Here is a 25,965-nt window from a genome sequence, read left to right as displayed (position 1 = left end):
AAAATGTTCCAATGTAGTTTCCTTGGAAATGGATCCATCACCCTAGAGCCATTTGATGGCATGCAACGACAAAACCAAAGGCAACAACCAAATGCAACTCGACCGATAGTCAACAGCTGGTAAGCAAAGCAAACCTCTTTGTTTCTCATCTGTAAATGAGTTTCTCATTGTCCTGTTTTGCAATCTCCGGTGATATTCAAGACAACTTGTGCCACAGGGATCAAAAGAAAAGGTCAACCAAGAGAGCCTTGTTCATTGTAGTCCGTTTTCATCAGCTAAAATTTTGCAACAACTTCCAAAGACATTTCGTCCCTTTTCAACAATGAAAGTTTTACAGCCCTTTTGCCAACTGAGCCCGCAAAGAAAGTCCTTTTTTGCCTAATCAATCGTCCAACCTCAGTAACGATTGGCAAAAGAGCATTTCAAATCATGGGTAAAGATGTCTAGTTATTTGTAGGAAATTTTTCTTGGTAACTTTTCAAAGCCTTTTTTTTTTTTTTTTTTTTTCCCCTGAAATAAGAGCCATTTTCTCAGTATCAACCCTTTTCAACAAGCATGCCAATTCAAACAATGGAGACCTCTGGAAGAACTTCATCGCTCTAACTGCCAAACTGGAAACAATCACTGAAGCGATTTTGCAGTCGGATCAAGGATCACAATATCATGTACAGATATTTTATTATTCCATGACTAAGACAAGGGCGACATGTTAATATTTTGTTCTAATTGCAGGATGAACATCGCTCTAAGGCAACTGGAATTTAAACATATCTGAATTGTGTCGTGACGTTCTTGGACCAATGAAGGCAGAGTCCACCACCAACGGGTACGGAAACCAAAGTAATCTTCGTCTTCTTTCATTACTTTTTTTGAAGAACTGAAGAAGTGAATGAGTGAAAAATACTATAGTAGGAATTTATGTTCCATAAATTTTTGGTGAAATAGAAAGTGTTTAGATACGTCACACTATTAAACTGTAGATGTGTAATCAGTTTTTTTTTTTTTTTTTTTTTCCCTCTCCCTCTTCTTTTCATGGTCCCCTATTCCAGATGCTGATTCAGACTTCTGTTCAGAGTACTGGTTGAGTCTCTTCAAGTGGAACAATGAGATAAAAGTGAGAACAAAAAACTGTCTTTTTTTTTTTTTTTTTCCAATAAAAAAAAAAACCTTTAAAAGGAACTTTGTTCACTTTCTTTAGTCTTGCCATGAAAGAAGGATGCAAAAAGCATTACGCTTTAAAATATATATGTATATATGTAAACTATATGTATATTACTGCAGTTATCTTTTTTAATTCTGGTAGATATTCACCACAAGGTACTTGTGGTACAGATATTTTCAGATAATCCCAAGATTTAATTAACCCTCCTGTTGTGTTCCAGTCAAATCTGACCGATTTAAAAGTTTCCTCTCTAACAATGCAGTAAATTTCATCTGTTTGTCATGAGGTTCCATGACTTTGTTCACACAGGGCATTTGAACACATAAAATAAATCTGAAATATTTTCATAAAAATCTGTGTTTTATGGAACTTGTATACACCCATGGTTGTCCTGGTCAAAAATGAACGGGTAAGACTACAATTAGTATATAAAACAGTTCAAGCACATATATATACTCTCCTTTCTCACACCTCAACACGCAGGTGTCTTTGAGCAGACACACACACCTTATGCCCCTTTATGGCCCATAAAGACATGGGCAGTATGTGATGTGAAGACAAGTCATGCTTGGAACATGTAAGTGTACACAGGCAAACCGGCTGATGGTGTTCCTGACAAGAATCAGGGGAAGAGGGTGGTCCTACACATGACAGCAAGGCTACAAGGTCACAACAATACCTGTGATAATTTTTTCACCAGCTATGGCCTGGGTCAGGAACTGCTCCAAAGAAATCTGACCATGGTTGGAGCACTAAGGAAAAACAAGCATGAGTTGCCTCCTGCTTTACTAACAACCAAGGATAGGGAGAGCTTTTCCTGTGTGTTCAAGCTATTTGTAGTATAGTTGTAGTAAGTTTTCCCTGTGGTGTTTGTTTTCAATAAATAAATCACACGGGTCAGTTTTGACCGGGAACACAAAAGCTGTTATTTTGTGCCACAGTTTAGATAATTTAACTGGTTTGAAAAAAGTGACTTTGGTAAACATTCCAGTGAAGTACTTGGTGAAAGAACAACAGGTTTCAGGTTTAATTTGTGTATATATATATATATATATATATATAATTTTTTTTTTAATGAGTGGTATGAACTCAGATAAATGAGGCCTGAAGGACATACACAGCAAATACAAGTTCAAAACTTGTAATGTTTGCAAGAGCTGAAGTTGATAAACAGATAAACTACATTAGGTGATAATATATGTATTATTATGGATTTAAAATGAAATAAAATGATCCCGGTCAAAAGGGAACACAACAGCAGGGTTAAACATATACTTTTTTCTATCAGTGGATATAGCAAGAGCCATATTAATGGGACTGTGACAGCAAATTTGAGCATGACCCATTTTAGATTATGATTTTAAACCAGACTGGAGATGAACCCTGAATGAAATATGACAAAGTACGTGTTGTTAGTCACATTGAAAGCCTCCCTGAGTCCTTTCGACGCTCTGACCTCTGCTGCATTTCATTTTATCTTGTGAACCAGTCTGGTGGAAATGAAGCGGCCTCTGTCAGCATGTGTCTTTCTCAGAGGAAGACGACTCCTGTCTATTGTTGCGGTGCTCGTTTACCAGTAGGGGTGATCATCAGTGTTGCTTGTATAGAAACGGCTTCGTCCTTCCCCCACCGCCTTTTTTTTTTTTTTTTTTTTTTTTTACTTGTAACAGAAGTGCGGATGTGAGTTGCATATTGATACGGAACAGGCCGCCAGTTTTGTTTTGTTTTTTTTCTTCTTCTTCTTTAGGCAATGATCGTTTTGTGGAGCTATGAATCCAGAAGAGCAGACGGTAACGTGGTTGATCTCGCTCGGAGTGCTCAGTTCGCCTAAAAAGAATATAGCGGATCCGGAGGAGTTTCTGAAAACGTCGCTGAAGGATGGGGTCGTCCTGTGCAAGCTCACGGAGCGGCTCATACCTGGCTTCAGCCCGAAGGTGAGCTGTTGATTTAACTTCGCCAAAGTCAACAAATGCCAAATGATCGACGGCTGTGGTGGAGAGGAAGGGAGGGGTTTGTTGAGTGGACACCACCAGAAAACTTCTCCCTTTGCTGCAGGCCTTTCATTTTTCTTTTTCTTTTTTTTTTTATTTTCTGTTTCCTGCAGCTCTCAGTAGCCGAGTCAAGTTTTTTTTAATGTGTTTGATTCACACGGAGCTTCGTGCATCGAGTTTGAGACGAGTTGGGCCAACATTTGTGATTTCAAAACCCGGTTTCCTGTTAAGCCAAGAAAAATGTTCCGCATTCTTGACAGGAGACGGTCGGTGTGAACACCCGACAAAAAACAGGACAAAGTGAGACAAACACCGATCTCAGGCCGGAGCGGAGGATTTCTCTGCACCGTTAGTTTCACACAACTTTTTTATTAGCTGGCCGGAGATTACTACGAGCAGCGTGAGTAATGTTTCCCTGGCGAGATGAGAAAAGTTGATAACGAGAACAGTTGCAGAGACAGTTCGTCACTTCCACCTGAAGGCTCAGCTCTTCAGAGAGACCTCCTCTTTCTCTAAGCGCCGTTGGAAACTGCTAAAATAAAACCGGAAGTAGTAACTTCTCTATTCAGAGAGTTTACTTTTCTGCCTAGTTTGTCTCGCTTTCTCTTTGGCATTGACATGTTATTTTTTCACAAATAAAAAAATATCTGGGATTGAATTGGACGTACCAAAAAGCAAAACTGTAAAATAACAGTAATAATAATAATAATAATAAAAAATCCACCGTTGGGACGTGACCGTTCCTCAGGATTTTATTTTGAAATTTGGAAAAGAAAGCGGAAGTGTCGCTCGCAGTGGCGGCTTGGACTTTTCCGTGCTGTTAATGGCTGTGTGTGTATGAAGGAGAAGCAGAGGGATCCACAGTTATTTTGTTAACTGTAGGTGACCGCGGTTGGACCGACACAGCTGTTTTTTTTTGCGCTTTTGTATGTAACTGACACGGTCGTAGCTTTAGCATGCTAAGCCTTAGCTAGCTTGTGTCAGATGTCTGTCTCTTGTGCACTAAACCGAGGTATTTGTTTATATATTTATTTAATGTGTGTGTCTGTCTCTCTCACTGTGTTGTGTGTCTAGTATTGCCAGGATCCGAGGTCTGAAGCCGACTGTATTTCCAACATCAGGGAGTTTTTAAGAGGATGCTCGTCCTTGAAAGTGGAGGTAAGTTGCCTCAGGGTTTTGTGTGTCAAGTTTCATGCTTAAACTCACGATTTTTGGACTCGGGGTGCTCGTCCGCTGCGATGATCTCCTCGTCTTAGCCATCCTAATGCAGAGCAGAGCACCGGGGAGACTTGAGCACACTCTTAGTTGTGTTGTGATCTGCTTGCTCACACGTCCATGAGGAGTGAGCCACATTAACACACGTTGTCGTTCACTCACACTGACCAGATCAGAAGTGAACTGTTGCCCTCTATAACAAGCGGATTTGCTCTCAAGTGGACACAACTTAGGTTTCAACAGTGCTAACTTCCTTTTAAATTCCCTTTCTCTTTCATGTTTCAGTGACTCTATCTTTGCTTATCCCAGAGGTATATATGTATATAGCAGGCTCACTTCACTGAAAAGATGTCCCAATATTGGAAATGACCAAATCATTTGCAGATGTTGGGAGTTTTCTCTTCCGTCTGTACCAGCCTGTTTGTGACTGCCACACTGAACAGTAATTTCTCCTGCAGCTTTATAAATAGTCTTTTCTGGTTTTGAATCACATCAGTTGGGTTCTTTAAACAACTAATGGAGTCAGCACGCCTGGCTCACTGCAAAGTCAAGTGGTTCAGTAGGTCTGCCCAGCTGGCTTGTTTTGTCTGGGAGGTCCCCTTTGCTTTTATCCATCAGCCTTGCTGACCCATAATTAACCCATAATTAGACCTTCTGTGGCCAGCCAGTGGCTCATGGGCAGAGGTTTTGCAGAGCCACTGTCAAATGTACCAACCAGGAGATGCGTGGTGCTACAGCGGGCCCTGCCCATCCTTTGGTCACTGATGTGATCATGGTTGGAGAATTTTTTTTTTTTTTTTTTTTTTAAGCCATAGGAAAATAGTACCCGCTTGTCCTCTTGCTGCACAAAGTCATACAACTTTCACTTCTGCCCTGAGGTTCAGAAAGAGGAAGCATCAATTACTGCTCAATGCCTCAGATTTTTTTCTCTGTTGATTTGCATGACATAATATATTTCGTCATATTATTATAGTAATTCAGAGGAGCGCCATAATGTGACACGTTGAAACAACTGACCCAAACCACAGTCAAGGTCTCAGCACTAGTACCAGTTACCAATGATCCAAGTCAATATGGTGATATAAGACCCATTTGTTCCCTCATTTGGTATTATCAGTGCACATGGATTTTTCCAGTCTTTAAATGCCAGTGGTGCAAAAATCATTATGCATAAAGCCAACATTGACTGCTATTCTTTTCTCTCTTTTTTTATAATACTGACAGGCAAGCTGAATTAATGTAAAAAAAAAACAAAAACAAAAAATCCTAAGGCCCATCCCATACCTAAAGGTTTAATGGTCACACTTGCTTTAATTCTGACTGAGGACACACACAACTCATGACCAAGGCTGCACTACATATCCTCTATATTTAAGATGTTTTATTTAAAATGTGAAACTTCATCTGCCGGAGGAAAGAAGATAGCTGTCTGAGACAAGCGAACAAGCACTGTGCCTGTGAGTGTGTGAGCATCTATGATTCACAAATGCGCCTGGCCCTGTCTCTTTTATTTCAAATAAGTCACAAAATATGGGTCGATCTCAGCATGTCAGTTTTTACCTCTGTCTTGTTATAGGCTTTCTTAAATCCCTGTGTGTCTTCCTATTGTTTGTACAGTAGCCTGGAATGAACATCTGTCCCTCACCAACTCTCTGTCTGTCTGTTTGCACTTAACAAGCATCACTGCTCAGATCGGTGAAATCTGCTGAAAAGTTCTAAATTTGACTTACTTTTTCTCCACATCTGATGGATAACAGGTTTTTTGAACACATGGTTTGGGGTTTTTTGGTTTAAAAGCATCTTCTCTGTTCCTTTTCCATCCAGGGGTTTGAACCAGAGTGGTTATACACTGGTGAGAATTTTGGCAAAGTGCTAACCACTTTGCTGGCAGTCAACTTTGCCACACAAGGTAAGCGTTTTGAAGTTTTTCTTTGCATATCTAATCCCCTTTACTGGAGAGATTGTATATATATGAGTTTACACCATGAATAAAATGATCATGTGACTATACATTAGGTACATATTAGCTATATGTTGGCCAGTTGATTAGCTTTTACCTCATGAATGTTATGTTGGTGGTCTTTTTCATTTTTAATTTGTTCATGCAACCACTGAAAATCATTTTTGAGTGTGTTATCCATGGGCATCTGGTATGGCAGTGTGTGTTTGTTTCATGCTGGGTACCATACTTATCCTTCTCTGTTGGTCATTTTGTGTGCTCTTACACTAAGTAGGAGGCAAAATGTCTAATGGTACTGTAGATGCTATATGTGTGAGTGCGTGCATTGCGGATTCACATCCCTATCTCGCGTGTATTTCTCCAGTGAGAGCACAGCATAAGGTGGTTTTCATTGCAGCAGTCCTGCAGCATTTGTAGAGCTAATTGCTTTGCTTGAATCTCTTCTTTGGAGGTACTGAAGAGATTCTTCCTCCACTTTCTAAGTAAGAACCGCCTTGAAATCATTTAGCCAGCGTTTTGAGACCACTCTGCCTCTGCATGTGTTGTAAGAGATGCATAATGTTCTTGACTCTTTCAGATCTGTATGTAAAAAGACTGATTGGTTATGTACTTCATTTTCTCCCTGACTGAGCTTGAGAGTGGAGCACAATATGAAGATTGGTTGCTTATTCTGCTGATTGTGTTTCAGATAAAATGGTTTGTCCATCAGAGTCGGAATATTCAGAAAATAGATAACTGCTGTTTGTAGAGATGGAGGTGACATCTTCAAATAGCTGGTTCTGTAAAACCAAGATATTTAATGCACAGTTATTTAAATCAAGCAAAGCAGAAATACAACGTTTTCTGAAGTAATCAGCACCACATTATTGGTATCGTCTGTATTTTGGCCCATTAGTTAGTTGGCTAATTGTTTCAGTTCTACATGGCATTATCTGCAGCGCCTTCCTGTTGGGATATGTTACACATGCCGTCACTTTGGTAATGCATGATCAATCATTTTAGTGCATGTAAATGTTGTGAATGGTGTATGCCAGACTCAGATGTGGACCAGAACCCTGAGCTAGAGCTGAGATCTACTTAATATGTGAATCTTTTTCAGCCTGGCAATGCCCAGCAGCTGTTCCCCCCTCTTCAGAAGTGAACTTGATTTGAAGTGGATTAGTCACAAGTTAGTTGATATCTAGAAACAAACAAGGCTTGTGTTTTTTACTCCTTTTCCAAGCCTCGGTTTTCTCTACATTTGTGTTTGTGTAGGATAAATGCTGTGAGCATTGTCCCTGTACAGAAAATAACAGTGGATACCACAGAGCCTAGCTGACAGAAGGGCTTGTCAGGATTCTCTGTGTGTGTGTCGGGAGTGGCATGTGGGATCCATGAGTGCATGTGGACTATCCCGCTGCCTTCACTGCCATTTTCATCATATCATTTATGCCTCAGTGTAATGCACCCTGACATATCTGCATATGGAAAACAGCAGGAAATGTCCAGAGTTTCTCCAATCAAACTTACATTAAATGGATTCTAAATGATCTGCTGATGGAACAAGACAAAAAGTCTTACCACCAGCACATTTTACTGCCCGTAAAAACAAATGCACTCAAGCGTTTGTCAGTTTTATAGCCTCGAAGTTGATCTCCTTATTAAATTTCAATTAGAGGTTACTGAGGCTCATGGTTCACGCTCATTAAAGCTATTCATCTTTTTTTCTGTAATTTGTAACAGGATTAAAAAGTAGATCTGGCCAGCATCCACTTGGCTTTAAGGGGGAGTTTTCAGTGAGTGTGTATCTGCATGTTAGTCTGCAGGAGGGCACAGGGACGCCACATGTCACTTTTGAAGCGAATGCTGGCAAAAAATTTATGCCTCCATCAGTGCATCTCGAAGATTGCAGTCATACTGCAGGACAGCTGACAGCTCCTGACCCAAAATCACTTCTCCTTCGCTGCAGAGGCTTAGTGATGACACAGTTGAGGGTTTGGGTGTCCGTAAAATAGATTTGCTTATTTTTTTAAGACAGGTCTCCCACTATACTGCAGGTAAGAGATATGGACTGAGGACATTGTGTTCAGGTCAGTTAGGCAGAATGACAATATATGACGGACCAAAACATGGACTGTGTGAGTGATCGGTGAGACATATATATTTATGTCAAGATGTATACACTGCATGCTGTCTTCTTTTTTTCTTTTTTTTTTTACTTTCTTTGAGCACAGTGCTAGTTCTGCTTATATCAGAGGATTTGGTGTAACATTGTAAATATGTTGCCCCTGTGTGAGCAAGTTCAGTGTCCTGCAGCTGTGCAGAGCAATGAACCGTACTCATATGAATTATCATCACTGGTCATACCCCAAAGAATGTGCACCTGCGCCATCTATGATGATTGTGTGTGTGTGTGTGTATGTGTAACAAGTGCTTCCAAAATAACTGTTATTTCCTCCATGCGTGTCCATAGACTGTGCTGCTGAGAGGTCATGTCCGCAGTCCAGTGCCTCCCCTCCTAGTCAGTCAGCGTCGTCACACACGTCTGCCAAATCCAAAGGCTCTCTGCGAAGACAATCCAAATCAGTGGTGTGATCTCTTCTCCTTGTTTTCTGCCTTCCTGCTTTTAGCTAGAAATGGGTAGTCCATATTTTACATTGAATGTGTCAGATAATTTTCGTAGACTCTATTGCACACCACATATGTAATTTCGTTGGATGCTAAAGAAATAATTTTAAGAAGAAAAGCGCAAACAATTTTACTTTAAGCCCCAACCAAGGTAAAAATAAAAATGTTATTAGTCCAAGATATGGAGAATTGTTTTCACTGTACTACATATAAATCCATCAATGTTTTTGAGGATACACCCCATCCCATTATCTTTGTTTGCATAACAGGAGATGTCTGAGAATGGTGGAGGCGGACAGCTGATGGTGAAGGCTCGCTTCAACTTCAAACAAAACAACGAAGATGAGCTGTCTTTCAGTAAAGGCGAAGTGATCCTAGTAACACGGCAGGAGGAGGGAGGATGGTGGGAAGGCACACTCAATGGCAAGACAGGCTGGTTCCCCAGTAACTACGTCCGGGAGGTCAAATCCTGCGGTAAGTTTGGCCCCATAATCAAGACCATCAATTCCTGACTTCTTGAAAGAATTTGATTGAAAATATTGTGTATATATAATATATGAAATACACATTTAGCTAAAGTTGCATGTAAATTCAGATTTGACAATACATTTTGGAAGTCTAATGCTGTGCTGTGTGAGTATTGTGTCTCTTAAGCTGCTGTTGAACGAGAAGCAATGTTGTTAACCTTCATCAGGTCTTTTGTTTGTTCTTCAGCACAACTATCTTCTGAAACTCCCTTACTTATTTCAAAAATATGTTTATCATTCATTCATTCATTTAATAATTGTGCCAATGATTATGAATTAGTTCAGAGGAACTCACCGTCCATATTGTTTCGTACCTCTTCCATAGAGAAGCCAGTGTCTCCTAAAGGAACTCAACTGACCAAGAACTACTACAGTGTGGTGAGTAAAGACGTTATATTTTTTGGGCTACTGTCCATTAGCTTGCTTAAAGAGATGTGAGATTTTTTTTAATAGAACTTTTACAAGTACTAAAGGTCACATTCCTCAACTAAATTTGTCATAATATAGAGTATGTATGGTGGCCAAATGTGTATTTACATTAACATTATCTAATTTGGTCAATCATTAATAGATAATGTGTAAGATATTAGAGCAAAATATGATCTTAGTTCAAATATCTATTACATATGAAAGATTTGTAAACTTCAGATCAGTGTGTTTTTGATGCTCTTATTTATTAATTATTATTTGAATTTAATTTTGCCATTTTTAATGCAGCTAAAACCTCAGTCATATTCCTTTAATTAGGATGGTACATAGAGAAGAGATACCGTTTGGCAGCAGAAACCAGCAAATATTTCAGTGCACTATTATGTATCATCAATTAAATAGATATATAATTCTCAAATGAAAACTACTGAAAATGTATTTAAAGGCCTTATAAGTAAACAAGTAATTTCTCCACTTTAAACCTCATCTTAACCCTTAACCTATCTAGACAGTGTGCTTTTGTTAACATTCAGTGTCTGACTGATTGTGCTGCTTATGCAGGTGGTACAGGACATCGTGGAGCACGAGCGAGAGTTTATCAAGGAATTACAAACCTTGCTGAATTGTTACCTGCGACCCTTGCAAGCAAGCGACAAGTAAGAGCAATGAAAAGGACACATCCATTTCTGGTCACTTAAGTCAGTGGAAAGTGTAGAGTATAGGAAAATATCTTTGGTTCATTAAATGATTCACATTTCTTTTACATCAAACTTTCTTCCGTCATCCATATTTGTAAATTAGCCCTTTTTGTCTCTCACTGTGCTATATTCAGGCTCAACAGTGCAGACAGTGCCACCTTGTGTGGAAACCTGGAGGAGATCCTCAACTTTCAGCAGGGACTGTGTGTGGCTTTAGAGGACTGTACAAAGTAAGTCGTGCTGGCCATTCCATAGACTTGCATGAAAACTTTTGGATCTGAGTTTGATCAGTTATAATTATCTGTCACTGTTTGGACCACAGTGTACCACACAACTCTGCATTTGTTCTGATACATTTCATCAAATGCCCTTAGAGGGCCATCTTAGTGATTATATTTTTGATGCTCATTTGCTACATTATGCATATATATACACACATTACTGTTAGGAGCTCTACATAGTATACCATACTTGACTCTGTTTTTAGAACAACTTCCTTCCTCTTAAACAGCTCTTCTCTTTTGGTAAAAATGTCACCTCATAAAACCTGAAACATTCTCTCAAATAGAGAGCATGAAACCTATTATGTTAAATCCAAGTTAATATCCTTGCACACATTGATTTGAAAAATCTATAAAATCTATAACATTTGGTACATGAAGGCACTGTTCAAGAAACTGATATATTCACAACAGCTGGCAGCTAATTCCTTAGGAGATGAAATTGATGGATAGATTTCTTAAATTTCTCTTAAATTCAATATAAGAAATGTGAGCATGTAGTGGTGTTACTGGATACTGTTGAGTATGAAAAAATAATAGTAAATAAAAATTTGTACTTGTATGTAAGAATTGGGGTAAAAAATCTCCATAACTAATCTTCAATCTTCTCTTTTTTTCATGTTCTTGTCTTACTTTTTCAGTTCTCGCCACCACTTTTCATCTAACCTTTTCTCTGTATCTCTGACTTTGCAGAGTCCCAGAGGGCCAACAGCGAGTGGCAGGCTGCTATTTAAACCTTATGTGTCAGATCAAGACTCTGTACTTGGCTTACTGTTCCAGCCACCCTTCAGCTGTTTGCATCCTAACAGACCACAGGTAAACCCCTGCACACAAAACAGAGCAGAAAGCCATACGATACCATATCAGGGAGAGCTGTTATATATGTTGTTAGATGGTATTCACACTAGTCAGCCAGGAAGCTTGTCACATGAGAACTGTATTAAGCCAGAATTTAGAATTTCCAAAACACATCAGAGTCCCCACAAAGGAGTAGAAAGATTAACTGAAAGGGCCGTGATTTCCTTTGTAAGAAATGAGAAATGTCAAGTATTTTTACTTTTTCTTATTCTTTATTTTTCTTTACCAAATACTGTATAATTTTACCTGATTTCTATCTGTAAAAAAACAACCCAGGCTCTGAAAAGGCCACAGTTTAAGCAAAACAACTCAGGTGCTGTGAGACTTGGCTTACATATATCTGTCTTTTCGCAGTAATAAGTTTTATGCATCTGAAAAAAATAGCTTAGACCACTGTATGCTTTCTCATTGATTGGCTGCAATTTAACTTTATGCCACAAGATGTCAGGATTTCTTCCTGCAAATGAACAGGAGATTAATGTTATGTCAGTCACTATGCCAAGTCCCAGTGCTGAAGGCTTTCCTCAATCAATTTTCTGTTACATATGCAATACATCATTCTGTTCTGAAAACTCTTCTGTACTGTATGGATCACAGCCACTGTGGAAAGAGTACAGGGGTCTAGCTGCAGTTTTAATTATAGAGTGTTGAGTAATTTGGATGCCTCCGTTTCAACATTGTAAGCTGCAGATTTAGATGAATTACACACAGGAAGGATCTGACTGTTGACAGGATGTATCGAGCTGTGGTTACCGTGACAGGCAAGCAAGGCTCTTTTTCACAGTAAACACATTTGCATTTCAGTTGAAGGAACCTTTCTTTATCACATTCACTTTTATCCACAGTTACCACACAGTGCTGCTATTATGACACTGTCAGAATAAAATTTGCAGTCAGATTTGTGTGTTGACATTTAGGAAAAAATTTCAAAAACAAAATAGACATAATTCATGCTGCGTCTCGCACTTTAACATGGTGGTTAGTGGGCTGTCTAACCAGAGACCTTGGAAAATATTTGAAACAGGGGCTGAGTATGGATATAAATGAATACAGCATATATCTACATTTTTCTACACCAGAAAGCAGTAATACATATGAATAATTTTTTTTTGTTGGAATCAGATAAAACTTTTCTTTGATGTGGTCACTTTTTCAGCTGTTAAAGGGAATTGTGTTTATTTAAAACAGTGTACTATTCCTAACTCAGTGCATCACCTGTAGGAGATGCACAAAATTCGCGGAATGTATTTTTTTATTTTAGCATATTAACTTCCCCTGCACGTATTTTGAAAGAGGCTCTCTTCCACAAAATATTTTGTACTTTGATTGTGTTATGGTTCCACTGTCTAGTGGAAAGAAAAACTTTGTATTGAAATTAATGATTCACATTTACTTTTGCAATAGCAAAAATAAACAAGCATCATCCTGTCTCATACAGTCAAATTGTTATGTACACTGTATCCCCAGAAGAAAATGTATAGAAAAGCCCTCAACTGTGTGTCTGTGTGTCTGTTTGTTGGAATCAGTGATGAACTGGACAAGTTCATGGAGGGCCAGGGAGCAAGTGCTCCAGGGATCCTCACCCTGACCTCCAGCCTCAGCAAGCCCTTCATGAGACTTGACAAGTACCCAACCTTACTTCAGGAGCTGGAGAGACATGTAGAGGTGTGTGTATGTACATACATACATACATACATACATACATATATTTTTTTCATATCAGTGCATTTATTATGCTATTTGATTACATTAGATTTTTCATTTCCACCACAGGAAGCTCACCCAGACTACATCGACATTGTAAAGGCAACATCGGCATTTAGGTGCCTTGTGGTAAGTTTGAAAATCAAGCAGACTCTACACAAAATAAACTATATAAACTTTCTTCATTTCCACCAGGGATTAGGCTTTCCCCTTTTATCAGTGTGGAACAAACCTGTAAGGTTCCCATGTCCTTTCTCAATTACTGACTTGTGCATTTGTAGGTTTTCTGGTATATTTAGTTCCTTGGCAAAATACACTGTCAAGGACACAGTTTTTTGTCAAAGGTTAAGTCAGTCATTTTTCAAAGTTAAGGTGTTCTCTCAGGTCTTTTGCCTTATTAACATCTTCAATGAGAACTAACTGATTTCAGCATTCGGATAAATCTTAAGTGTAAGTCACTTTCATGTTTCATGTTAGTGGTGCAAAAATAATGACTGTAATTTAACAGTTTACAATCAAGCACAGCTCTCGAGAGAGTTCAATAAAAGTGACTGAGCTTGTTTGCATTATACTGGGCAATAATGTTGTTCCTACAGTGGGTGTGAACTGAAATGCCATCTTTGAAGAAATATATCATAAGCCAGCAACCGTATTGTGTTTGGGTGAACATTTCCCCAGCACAGCTCCCAGGCTCAGTGTTAGAATAAATGAGGTGACTCACATATGTTTCTTCAGCACGGCTTCTCCAGAAAGCGTGGAGAAAAAAAATCACTCAATACTTATGAGTCGTCTCAATGTGTGTGTGTGTGTGTGTGTGTGTGTGTGTGTGTGTGTGTGTGTGTGTGTGTGTGTGCGTGCGTGCATGCGCGCGGTTGGTAGCATAGATGCTAAGAAATACCAGTTACTTACCTGTACTGCTCTGTCTGTAGAACCTCTGTGTAATGTGGTAATGTGTAAATGGAAAATGGCAAAAGCTGCATTGTCATTTTTCCTGCTGAAAGGGAGAACCCCAGTTTAGCACCTGAAAATTTGCATTTTTATATCACAGGTTACTCCTTTTACCTCATAGTAAGAAGTCTAAATAAATAAATAAATAAAATCCAGAAATCAGATAGACACTAGGGCTGCTGAGGTGGAACTGGAGCTCCACTAATTGAAAGGTTAGTGGTTCTCCCATTTTTCCTATCCTTATGTCCTCTGGGCAAACCACTGAACCCCAAATTTCCCATCATATAAGATCAGTGTGTGAGTGTCTTTGTATAGTAGAAAAAAGCACTGCATAAATGTGTATGCAAAGGGGTGAATATGGCCATTTACAAAACATAATTAATTGTGTAAAAAAAAAAAAAAGAAAACATTCTCCCATGTTGCTATTCTTCAATAAATTGTTGTAATTCCTATAAGTAAAAAAAAAAAACTAAGGTAAAACAAAAAAACTGAATTTTTTGCAATGTTTGACCTTATGAAATTCTGAAAACCTGAAAGCCTGCAAATAGATATGACAAGTGATTAGAGAGATTTTTCCTGAGCAGTCCCGTGTCTCTAACTATTTAAGTTAATCAAAAATATTTTGTCGCCCGCATAGATTGCATATATTTATATATTTTTTTCTTTTCAGACGCAGTGCCAGGAACTGCGAAAGCGGAAGAACCTGGAGCTCCAGATCTTGTCAGAGCCAGTGCGTGGCTGGGAGGGAGATGGCATAAAGAGCCTGGGTCATGTGGCCTACATGTCCCAGGTCCACATGAAAAACGGGTCCAGTGAGGTGAGAGCCATTAGGTTTGTCCTAAACTTTTTTTTTTTTTTTTTTTTTTTTTTTTCTTTCTTTTTGGTCTTGTCATTTTCTTCCATTGAATTTGTCTGTTCCCATGGATTCCTTTTCCTTTACTCATCTTTAAAGGGGAACAGGATTTATTGGCTTACCAAGCACATGGAAGACAGTATTGACTTGTGACTGCTTCTTTTCTCATCTTTAAAACTCTTTGTTAAATTTGAACTGAAACCACTGTCAAATGATCATTTCAATTTCTGCTAGAATGAGATTGCATAAGGGGTTTCATGCAGATAAGCACATAGGAAGTGTGAACAGACCCTTGAGGTCATGTGCCCTAGTTAGTTTCACTGCTAAAATTATCCCAGCAAGGTAACATTATTTAAAGAAAACTATATACAATATATAAATATATAAACTATATACTCTAAGTGCTAAAACTCCCCACATGCATGTTTAATTTATCCCGCAAATGTCAAAACAGAAACATTTTGTAGGCAAGACGAAAACTGAAAAGCCAACTCCTTTTTTTGTGGTTTCTGTGTAGGGGTCGACATTGAAACGGCAGAGGGAAGAATACCCATCTTATACAATACATTTGGACTAACCCTTTTTTGATCACAACCGACCACTTTCCAACCACCAAACCAGACAGATCTTCCTTTTTTCCGTTCATATGACGACAAGCCGTATATTAATAGGCTCTAAAATAGGCTCGTGCCAGCTGTGATATTGGATGGTTGGTTTCATATTGGTCCTGCAGTTTGAAATATAAAACTTGCCCAAATGTTTTATATTTGGGCAAGTTTTATATTCTTGCATGTGGTAAGGAAACTAAAACTGGTTTTAGCAGTTGAGATGCCTAAAAGGCATCTCAACATGCCTTTTAGTGACAGTAAGACAGTAAGAAAAATAACAGCTACCGAAATTGTGGCTATCCAGCTAAACTTTACAGCAGTTACATTCATGTACGAGTCCGCCACATTCCAACCAATTGATAAGTGCTATTCTGTTGCAGGAAAAAGAGGAGCGCTATTTAATGCTTTTCACCAATGTGTTGGTAATGCTTTCCGCCAGTCCCCGCATGAGTGGGTTTATCTATCAGGTGAGCTACAGTGTATTTCCTCAACTTTAGTACTGAACATTATTATCGTCCTTCATCTGCATGGGCACTCATTTTCATTATTTCAGTGATTTCAGGCTATAGCAGTGTATCTTCTGCCTTTGACACAGTGCGTGCTGTATTTCCTCTTTCTTTCTGTGTTCTATCCAGGGAAGACTGTCACTGACAGGCACCACAGTAACAAGACATGCAGAGGATACAGACGGTGCCCACTATGCCTTTGACATCACAGGTTTGCACCTGAAGCTCTGGTTGTATGACTGGTTTTCTTTGGTTTAGCTGTGGACGCAGCAGCGATACAGTATAATGAGCTGAATCTTGAGCAGCTGGTGGTCTCCAAAGCCCCTTATAGGCCCCTTGAGCTAAATAATTCATATGGCAGAGCTATGAAAATTAAAATTTCAGCTCATAAGGTGGCCTTCCTCTGTTAAATCTTCATGCTGGTATCTGTACACAGTCAAACTGTGTTTTCTGCTGAAAGTTGTCTGCTATAATTCAGAAAATGTGAGGCCCTAAATAATCAATCCTGTGACTTCCACTGTGAGAAGAGGAGGTCTGCACCACAGCACAAACTGCAAAAGGTGTGAAGTTGACACACAAGGTTTCCATGGCATGAAATTGGGGAAGTTAATTTAGAGATATGACACGAATGCAAGATGTCGACATTACCTTTACTAATTGTGGTTTTGACATATGTTCGTTCTTGTCAGCAGTATGTAACCATCCCTTAAATGTGTGTGTGTGTGTGCAGGAAGCATGATCGATCGTGTGACAGTGTTCTGCAGTACTCCCCAGGAGCTGCAGGAGTGGCTGGAGCACCTCCAGCCTTTTACCAAAGGAGGCAGCCCTGCAAGCACCATTTCAAAGGTTAGCAAATGCATCTGCATGTGTCCTCGCTCACATTACACATTTAATACAGTGTCAAAACAATACAAAAAGTGAACCTCACACCATGCTGATGTGTGAACAACTTTGAACAAAATCTCCCCTTAAGGTGACAAATATAACACATATTTTGCTGCTCAGTGTAATTGTCACAAACTTGCTCCTCTTTGCCCTTTTAACTGTCCCATGTAGACAGTAGAGGGAAAGTCACTGAGCATGGTCGGTACTCCTACTCACCTGTCTCACCTGGGTAGCCTCAGTGCCATCAATCGTGGCCCCCTGGAACCACCAAAAATCAGCAAGCCCTGGTCCCTCAGCTGCCTTCGCCCGGCACCCCCGCTTAAACCTTCTGCTGCACTTGGCTACAAAGAGGTAGGAGGACGTCTGTGCTGCAAAACAAACCCACACAATCTTGATATGCATCTCTGGTAAGCAGCCATTGTTTCTTAGAAACCACAGAACACCCCACTGCTCTACTGTCCTCCTCTGTCCGCATTTCTCTCTCTGTTTCATTCAGACTTCCAGTATTTGTGATTTACAAAGTTTTCCACCAAATACACAAACAACACAATGAAACTGGCGCACACACACAGACACACACAGACCAGCTGGATGAAGTACACAGTGACTGAAAGGAGCAACACACATTTAGATCGATATTATACAATATATACAGTGGGGCAAAAAAGTATTTAGTCAGCCACTGATTGTGCAAGTTCTCCTACTTAGAAAGATGAGGTCTGTAATTTTCATCATAGCTTCACACAACTGAGAGACAAAGTGAGGGGAAAAAATCCAGGAAATCACACTGTAGGAGAAGAAGTAGGAGAACTTGCACAATCAGTGGGTGACTAAATACCTTTTTGTCCCACTGTTTGATTCTAATTTGATTCTAGGGGTGCAGATGTATCTGACACATGGCCACCTGTATAGTTGTTCTGAGAATGTTTATTCTAGTAAACGGGAAATTCTCATCTTGACTGGAGGACACTGAAAGAACTGAGCATGATCATGTTCACACTGTGGTTCTTTATGGGGTTAGATGCTTTCACATAGTCAGCATCTTTAAAACTTTGGCTTTTTATGGACGCCCACAGGCAATGATGCAGTAGTTCTGCATACTCTCTGTTTTCTACATGTAGATATATATTTCTACAGGATTTTTTTCTGCCCTGCAGAGATTGCATTCATGGTCCTTGAAATGCATAACCTTCTTCCAACCAAATTTCCTATTTCTCCATATTCATTTATTCATTGGTTCTTTGAATAAAAAAAAATCATCCCATGCTGCACAGCCAAAGATTTGGCAAATGGCAGGTCGTAAAAATGTTCACCATTAACTCTCTGTCACATCCTTCTCTCATCATATTTTTCATGCACATTTCCCCTTTTTCTCTCTTTCTCCATCTTGCCTTCTGTAGAGGATGTCTTATATCATGAAGGTAAGGTTTCTATCTGTATGTGTGTTTGAATGAGGATGTGGGTTGAAGGGGTGGGATGATATGGGGTTGCCTGTGTGTTTGTGTGTGTGTTTGCCCCATCGTTGAGCAGGCATGCTCTGTTTGCTTTACTCCTCCCTCGCTGTCATCTGTTGGTTTCCTGTTTTGTGTGGCAATGCGTGTCTGCATTTTTTTCCCACCTCTCTTTCTCTCCCTCTCTCTCCTTACCTGTAGTGAGTCAAAGTGTTACTCGCACTAAAAATGTTTCTGACGCAAAATCAAAAGTAATTTCTACTCAAGATACTATTTTTGGAAATCCCAGCGCTTAAAACAAAGTCCGCTATTCTACAACCGTTCAGCTCTGACTCTATTAGTTAGTAGGCCAAATACACTGTCATAGGTTCGATGATGTCTCTTTTTGAGTTGGTCTCATGTTTCTGGCAAAATTTGCACGGACTAGGTTTTTCATGCACAATGGTGTAGAGGTTTCTTACACATCATCATAACATCCATCATTTACCAGATGGCTTTAAACCAGAGCTTAACAACATATTGAAATATTACCAAAATCACAAAATGACCAAGTATGTTATGCAAAACACAGGAACAGCTTTTTATTATTATTATTATTTATTTATTCTTCCAAAAAGAAAATAATTTATTCTTTATTACATTATAAGCTTGTAAATATGGAATAGTATTGAGGTTAAAACAGGCAATACAGACTTGTGAGAGAGATATACATGGCTTTATTGGGACAGCTTAAAGAGTGACAGGAAATGGAGGTGAGAGAGTGGGGAATGACATGTGGCAAATGGCACCAGCAGTAACTGAACCAGAATTCGGGGCATGTGCTTTACCCACCACACCGTCGACAGCCCAGAAACACGAGTTTGAGTGTTATCACTCGGAACGTGCCTTCATTTAGGCAAATCTTACAAACAGGTTTAATGAATAAAACTTAAAATCAGATATCTGCTCGTCTCTTACAACCAAATTTTGGTTTCAATGGCCACAAAGGCATTTGTACAGAGAATATCTGCTGTTGACTCCTCAGAGGCAAAGGGATTCGTTCTCAAAGAGATTTGCTGTAATTGGCTGACGAAAATGAAAAAACACTCTGGTTGGCTTTCTTTCCAACTCTTCATTTGGTTTTTATTCGTCAGTCGCGTCAGTTCCATTTTATTTAGTCATCATTCGATGACGAACATTTTCGTGACAAAAGTTATACTGTCTGAATGACATGCATTGAAATTCTGGCTCATCTGGCAACCAAAATATTTTCCCAACAGTTTTGGTTTTTATCGTATTATTCAGACCAATTTAAGATTAACCTCCACAGTCTGTGTCTCAGTGGAGATGTAAAATAAAGTGACGTAAATGTCACAGAATGCCCATGTAAGGCATGATCCACTATTGATGTATTCAAAGAATTTGGAACACGAGAAATCAAAAATTCACCTCTCGTCACCCTGTGGCACACAATGAGTTTTCCTAACTCTAATCAACCAAGAAAAAAAAACCCGCTGCTCTGTGTGTGGGGTTCACACATGACGTGAATCCCTGAGCCTCTTCAAAGTCTCTCAGTAAATGATTCTGTCAGTCATACTAGGTGATAGAGGTTCAGGATTCCCCATGAATGGGTTTTACTACCTGTTCTCCCATTGCGTGTTTGAGTTTCTCTGTTCCAGCCAGGGCTGTGGTACAAATTATATGTAAAGCCATAACAATATGTTGTGGCCATGTCTGTCACAGTCACACTGGTACTGCTAAATCAGCATTTCTCACCTTCAGCAAGTTAATTATTCATCACACCTAAGCCTTTAATGTGCTCTCAAGAGGAAACACACATCTCACCTTTTATAAGACAATAAAATTGGAAGAAAATCTCTCACTCAAAAAACCACATCATTGTGGTTTGATAGTAGAAAAAAATATAGTATAACGTGCTCAATCCCCCAGGTGAAGCCTGAAACCTAATTTGAAGTATGTTCTCTCTTGGGGTAACTGAAGCCCGTGGCCAGAAAATCTTTTTCTTTTTTTTTTTTTATGTGGGAATAATTTTTAATACACAGTTTTCTTTTTGCATTGGTGTTTTCTGTGACTGTTAGGTACGGCAGAGAGTTTATATAGGCACAGATGGATTACGCGATTGGTTCGGTCACAGTCATTACCACATGCTTGCTGCCTTGTTTGCTGATGGTATTTTGTTCTTTGATGTTTGTTTATAAGGGATATGCATCCCTTTGAGCTTGCCTTCTGTTTGGTTTGGAGTCTTGGCTTTACAGGTGTATGTAGCAGTATCTGTGTGCAAAGAGACATTGACTAAATTCAGTGTTGCACTCCTCCAGGACTCCAGCAAGAGCCCGCGGCCTATGAAGAAGTTCCTGCCAGGGAACAGGAAGAAGGAGCGGAAGCCCTCTGATGATGAGGTTCAAATGAGGAAAAGTAATATATTTATCTCCTTTGCCTGATACAAGCTTATATTGGCTTTCTATTTTTCATCTTTTTGTGTGGCTTTAGTGCTGTTGTTGCTCGTAATGGCAGTTTAGATGGTTGAAATAATTTATTGTTACTTCTGTTTATTGAAAGTGAAACTGAAATATGTTATTTCAGGAGATGCATGAGGCAGAATACAGCAAAGATCATTGTTTAATCATTGAACTAAAAACACGTGTTCAAGAAGTCCAGGACTGAGGCCTCTCTTCACATGAATAATTTAGAGTTTAGAGAGGAATGTGTTCATTAAATCACAGATAGGGTGCATTGTTATGAAGGCACGCTTATGTGACATATTAAGCATGTTCAATTAACCAAAGAGAGAGCTTTTTATAAAACATTTATGAAATATGGCTGAGGAAACAAAATGACAAATTTTTAATTTAATCAATATAAATTTTTAGAAAAACAAAAAACTAAAACTTGACCTGTTTGTCTGCCTGCTCTTTGGTAAACTGCACTGACGTTTCCACTGTGTTTTAGCTTATTTTTCTGATGTTCTTATGTAACTGCTAGCCTGTTTGCTTTTCTTTCTATGTTACTTTGGATACAAGTCTTTGAAAAGTAATTCGAGGTCATAGTTGTTGTATGTGTTCAATATACGACACCTATGAACCAATCAGATCACTTGATTTGAGGTACCCATTTTATCAATATTATTATATAGTCCTATACTCTTATAATCTGACCGTATGATTACTGAAACATTTATTTGCATATGTTCTTTTGTTAATGGTTGTGCTCAGCACCAGCCTTTAAAAAGCAGGTCTTGTTGTTGATTTGTGGAACTGATGATATCTGGCTCTGTCAGGCACGGTGGCTCTGGAAGAGGATGCTCAGATACTGCGGGTGATTGAGGCGTACTGCACCGGAGCCAGTCTGCACCAGACCACCACAGGTAGTGTGTGTTTACTTTAAAACTGTCTTAGAATGAAATCCTTCAACAAGTGGTTTGCTCATAAAATGTGTGTGTGCCTGTGCATGTGTGTAGCAGTGCGGAAAGAGTGCATCCCTCAGGTGCTTCTACCGGAGGAAGAGAAGATCATCGTGGAGGAGATGAAGAGCAACGGCCAGACAGTTATTGAGGAAAAGTGAGCATAATACTGTGAACAGTTGGTTTTCATTTACTTGGTGTACTGATAGTGACAGAAAAACATCTGTCACTGAGGCTGGTTTGGAAGCCAGTGTTAACTTGTAGCAGTACCTTGGATTGAAACAATGGAGTCTCAACTGATGCATAAGGTTTCCTTTTATTCAGCAACTTTATTTTTTTACTACCTCCTCACAGCACCTTAAAAACTGTATTAAAAACATACAACACACAACAAACATTACACGAATCTGTTTCCAGTACACATAAATATTAAGAAAACAAAAGATCTTAATTAAACTATGCGACGCTAAAAATCCTACGCATATGGTTCTGCAGGTTATCAATCACGAACAATCAAACAAGCATCTTACCTCACCGCACTCTCAAAGGAATGCAAACATGAGATATGAGTCCTTTCTTCATTCATTGAATGTGTGAACAACAGGTGAAAGGAGAAAAAAAAAGAAGAAGCTCCAGATTGTGCAGATTCAGTGCATGTGATGATAAGAGTCCAAGAGGCTGAAGTGCAGCTGCCTTGAAGGCTCCGCAAACTACGGAGTTACTGTTTTAACAGCACGGCTGCATAGCATGTGTGGGCCAACTGACACATACATGTCATGTTAAACTTTCCCCGTAACTAAACCTTTGTTATTATTCATTATTCGTTTTATATGAATATCAACACCAGCAAAAATATGAACTCTCAGTGCGGTCCTTTACAAACTTCTTATTTCATGAACAGGTTAAAAAAACTAATGATATTTTCTGTTGTTCTTTTCTCTCAGGAGCCTGGTTGATGCTGTGTATGCTTTAAAGGACGAGGTTCATGAACTAAAAAAGGTGTGTGCTTCATTTGACTAATGTGTGAAATGTGGTCAAATGTTTGATTAACATAATGTGTGTCAGCAACACACTGCTGAGCTTGTCTAATTTTTAGTTAGTTACAGATGCAGTGAAATGTGGTTTTGAGGGACAGGTTCAGGTATCATGACATGGAACTTGACAAAGTTCCTAACAATGACTATAATGAAAGAAACCATTATTAAAAAACTATACAGCTGACTCCAATGATATTATCAGGGACAGTAAATGAATTCACTTGACTATGCATTGAAAAAAAGTCTTACTGTGGTATTAACATTACCCTATTTAGAATTTTACTGGACTGCATTAACATTTTTTTAAATCCATTTAATCAACACTCAGTGTAGTTTAAACTCACTATAACTGCTTATTTATTTTTTATTAGCATTGTTACTTCTCTGGTAAGGACTTTTTTTTTTTTTTTTTTTTAACAGCTGTTAATATTTTACAACTTACAACTATATTTTCCTCTGTCTGTTTTTAGTCATTGTAGCATCTTTAATGAATATACTGCCCAGGTGCAGTATATTCAGTATAAATTTGAGTTTCTCCGAAGAATCAACAGTCACACAGTCAAACGCTCCGATTGTCCAAATAATGTCTCACAGGAAAGTAAGTGGATGAAGCAGATTCTGGAGGAGGAGCAGAAGTCTCGTAAGGAGCTGGAGAGAGTGGTCCGAAAACTGGCAAAGCAGAAGAATGATTGCACTTGGGATGACGGCAACCACTGAACACATCCTGACAGTCATCCTCATCCTAATGTGTGTGTGTGTGTGTGTGTGCGTGTGTGTGTGTGTGTGTGTGTACATTTATGTCAGCATGCTTGCTAAGGGACAAAATGGGTAGTCTGTGTGTGTGTGTGTATGTATTCAAGTCTGTATCTGTATGTTGTGTCTCCACATTTCAGTCACACACATGATGAAATCTTATCTCTCTTCCTGATCCAGCCGCACTAGATGAGGCAAACAAACACGCTTCTTCCTGAAGCAGCTCAGCTAAACCAAGACTGAAAAAATACATCCTCCTGGCTACTGGCACTGTGAACACTCCCCCGCAGACAGAACTCTGTTGGACAAGTTCTTCACTGCTTTTTGTGCTCCGTTTTGAAAAGGAGAAGGAGCACAAAGCCATCAAGTCCAATAGTTGTTCTCCTGCATGCACTTCTGTTATCAAGGGGACTTATTCATATTGTTGCGTCATGACGTTTTTGTCATATTTTATTTGTCACAAGGACAAAAAAGATTTATTGAGCTTTCATGAGCATGTCTGACTGGCATTTCTGTAACATTCTGGACTTTTACGTACACGAGTTTCAGGCTGTTTTGAGGACATTCATTCAAAACCAACAGGTTAGCTCATTGTCTGACATTCATTTGTTTCAAATGCAGCCGTTGACTGATTGTTTAAACTGCATGAATGTACAGTGTCACTACAGTACAAATTCTGCATCAGAAGTGTGATAATCATGATATTTAGATATATACTCCAAAGCTATCAGGGATACAGCAGCATTATTAAATAGAAAAGGCATAACTGTATATCATTTATTACATAAGAGTGTGCAAATAATGACAGAGATGTCACCCCTACTCTTAGTAAAATATGTTGCTATTTCACCATATTAAAACAGCCTGGCTCTATTTTGGATTTATAAGAAATACTATTTATTGTTAACCCAAGCATTTAATTGTGATGTTAGCCTTATAGATATAGTTCTGCCGCCTTTACATCTGTGACTTTATTAAACCACACTGACATGTAAAGGCAGAAAAGATATCAATCTTTTGGCCAAGTTTTTTTTTTTTTTTTTTTTTTCAATACATAAGAGGAAAAAATACTTTAACCATTAGTCTGATTTGACAATTTAGAGTTTTTCTTTTTTTGCCACTCTGACCTCCTTACAGTTTCCTGCAGAGGGACAGAGAGAGTGAACAGACAGATTTATTTGTTGGTTTAGAGTAGAGCTTAACTGTTTAAGTGCCTCCCAAAGGGGTCAAAAAACGTAAGTTTCAAGACCAGACTGGGACTAAATGCATGATTTATACTGAAAGTGTCAGATGGATTGTTTGGTAATATTTTAATGAGAATGGTTCCACCTGAGTGGGTGTATGTAAGTTGTGAAAAACAAGCGGGGCCCTTCAGGCTATTAAAGATTTGTGTTACAGCGGTACATTTCCTCCCGAGGCCAAGTGTGTACACTGTCAACACTGTTGCCTACACTTTCTGTACTGCAGAGCAGCAATGAATACTATTGAAATGCAATAAGTGACTGCTTTACTGACTGCCCTCTGGGTCAGTCCCAGCATGGTAGGCCAGATTTGGAGAAATTGCAATAATGAATGAATTGATCCAATTTATTAACCAAAAATGTTCATGCCACGTGGTTTTAGCTGCCACACAATTAGGCTGTTCATTATGTTCCCTTTGCCTTTATTTAATCAAGTCTCTTGGTATTGATGATTGATGACCAGGTCCTAGGTTTGGTTACAGATAATTCAGAGTGTAATAGTGTAATACTGTACATTCCCTGTTGGGAAGTGCTGTTTATGTTGCGTACCTCTTTCCCGGGAGGTCAGAGCACTGTGTTAGGTACAAGGCAGCACTGGTACATCAGCAGCAGAGTCTCAGTCTTGATCAAGTGCTGGGACTGATCAATAACTGCTGTTCCCATCGGGATGCGAAGCTGATCATGCTCCCTGTACAGATGAGCGACTGTCTCATCAACTTTGCTGTTGAGAATAATGTTGCTGTTTGTGTATGTTTTCATCAAGTATACCATACTGTAGTTTTCAATTCCCGTTTGCTTCAGTGAGCACTTACGCTGGTCTCCTATTGTTTCTTTAAAATGACGTCTCCAGA

General features: G+C 39.1%; 1 protein-coding gene across 2 annotated transcripts; it reads left to right on the top strand.

Annotated features, from left to right (window-relative positions):
• Positions 1–19: 19 nt before the first annotated feature.
• arhgef6 (Rac/Cdc42 guanine nucleotide exchange factor (GEF) 6) lies at positions 20–25,965 on the top strand. Of its 2 annotated transcripts, none has more exons than XM_029512797.1 (24): positions 20–826; positions 1,050–1,114; positions 2,910–3,096; positions 4,228–4,311; positions 6,193–6,277; positions 8,781–8,896; positions 9,205–9,409; positions 9,788–9,840; positions 10,453–10,547; positions 10,724–10,819; positions 11,564–11,686; positions 13,255–13,393; positions 13,502–13,561; positions 15,051–15,197; positions 16,222–16,308; positions 16,477–16,558; positions 17,078–17,193; positions 17,404–17,583; positions 18,633–18,653; positions 21,002–21,098; positions 21,961–22,047; positions 22,144–22,240; positions 23,028–23,082; positions 23,715–25,965. In XM_029512797.1, exons 3-24 carry the CDS (start codon positions 2,932–2,934, stop codon positions 23,835–23,837), a joined length of 2,313 nt encoding a protein of 770 aa, XP_029368657.1. In that variant the 5' UTR covers positions 20–826; positions 1,050–1,114; positions 2,910–2,931; the 3' UTR covers positions 23,838–25,965. The 2 variants fall into 2 exon arrangements, with proteins under 2 accessions (XP_029368657.1, XP_029368656.1); XM_029512796.1 differs by having other exon boundaries at positions 22,141–22,240.

Source organism: Echeneis naucrates, chromosome 10, assembly GCF_900963305.1.
Source record: "Echeneis naucrates chromosome 10, fEcheNa1.1, whole genome shotgun sequence".
Taxonomy (NCBI): Eukaryota; Metazoa; Chordata; class Actinopteri; order Carangiformes; family Echeneidae; genus Echeneis; species Echeneis naucrates.
This window is presented reverse-complemented; position numbering and strand designations above follow the sequence as displayed.

Bases quoted from the DNA above. Each gene is read 5' to 3' on its own strand.
- arhgef6 (XM_029512796.1), top strand. From the start codon at position 2,932: ATGAATCCAGAAGAGCAGACGGTAACGTGGTTGATCTCGCTCGGAGTG. The intron at 8,897-9,204 runs GTGTGATCTCTT...TTTGCATAACAG, and splicing joins GAAGACAATCCAAATCAGTG to GAGATGTCTGAGAATGGTGG. The intron at 17,584-18,632 runs GTAGGAGGACGT...TGCCTTCTGTAG, and splicing joins CTGCACTTGGCTACAAAGAG to AGGATGTCTTATATCATGAA.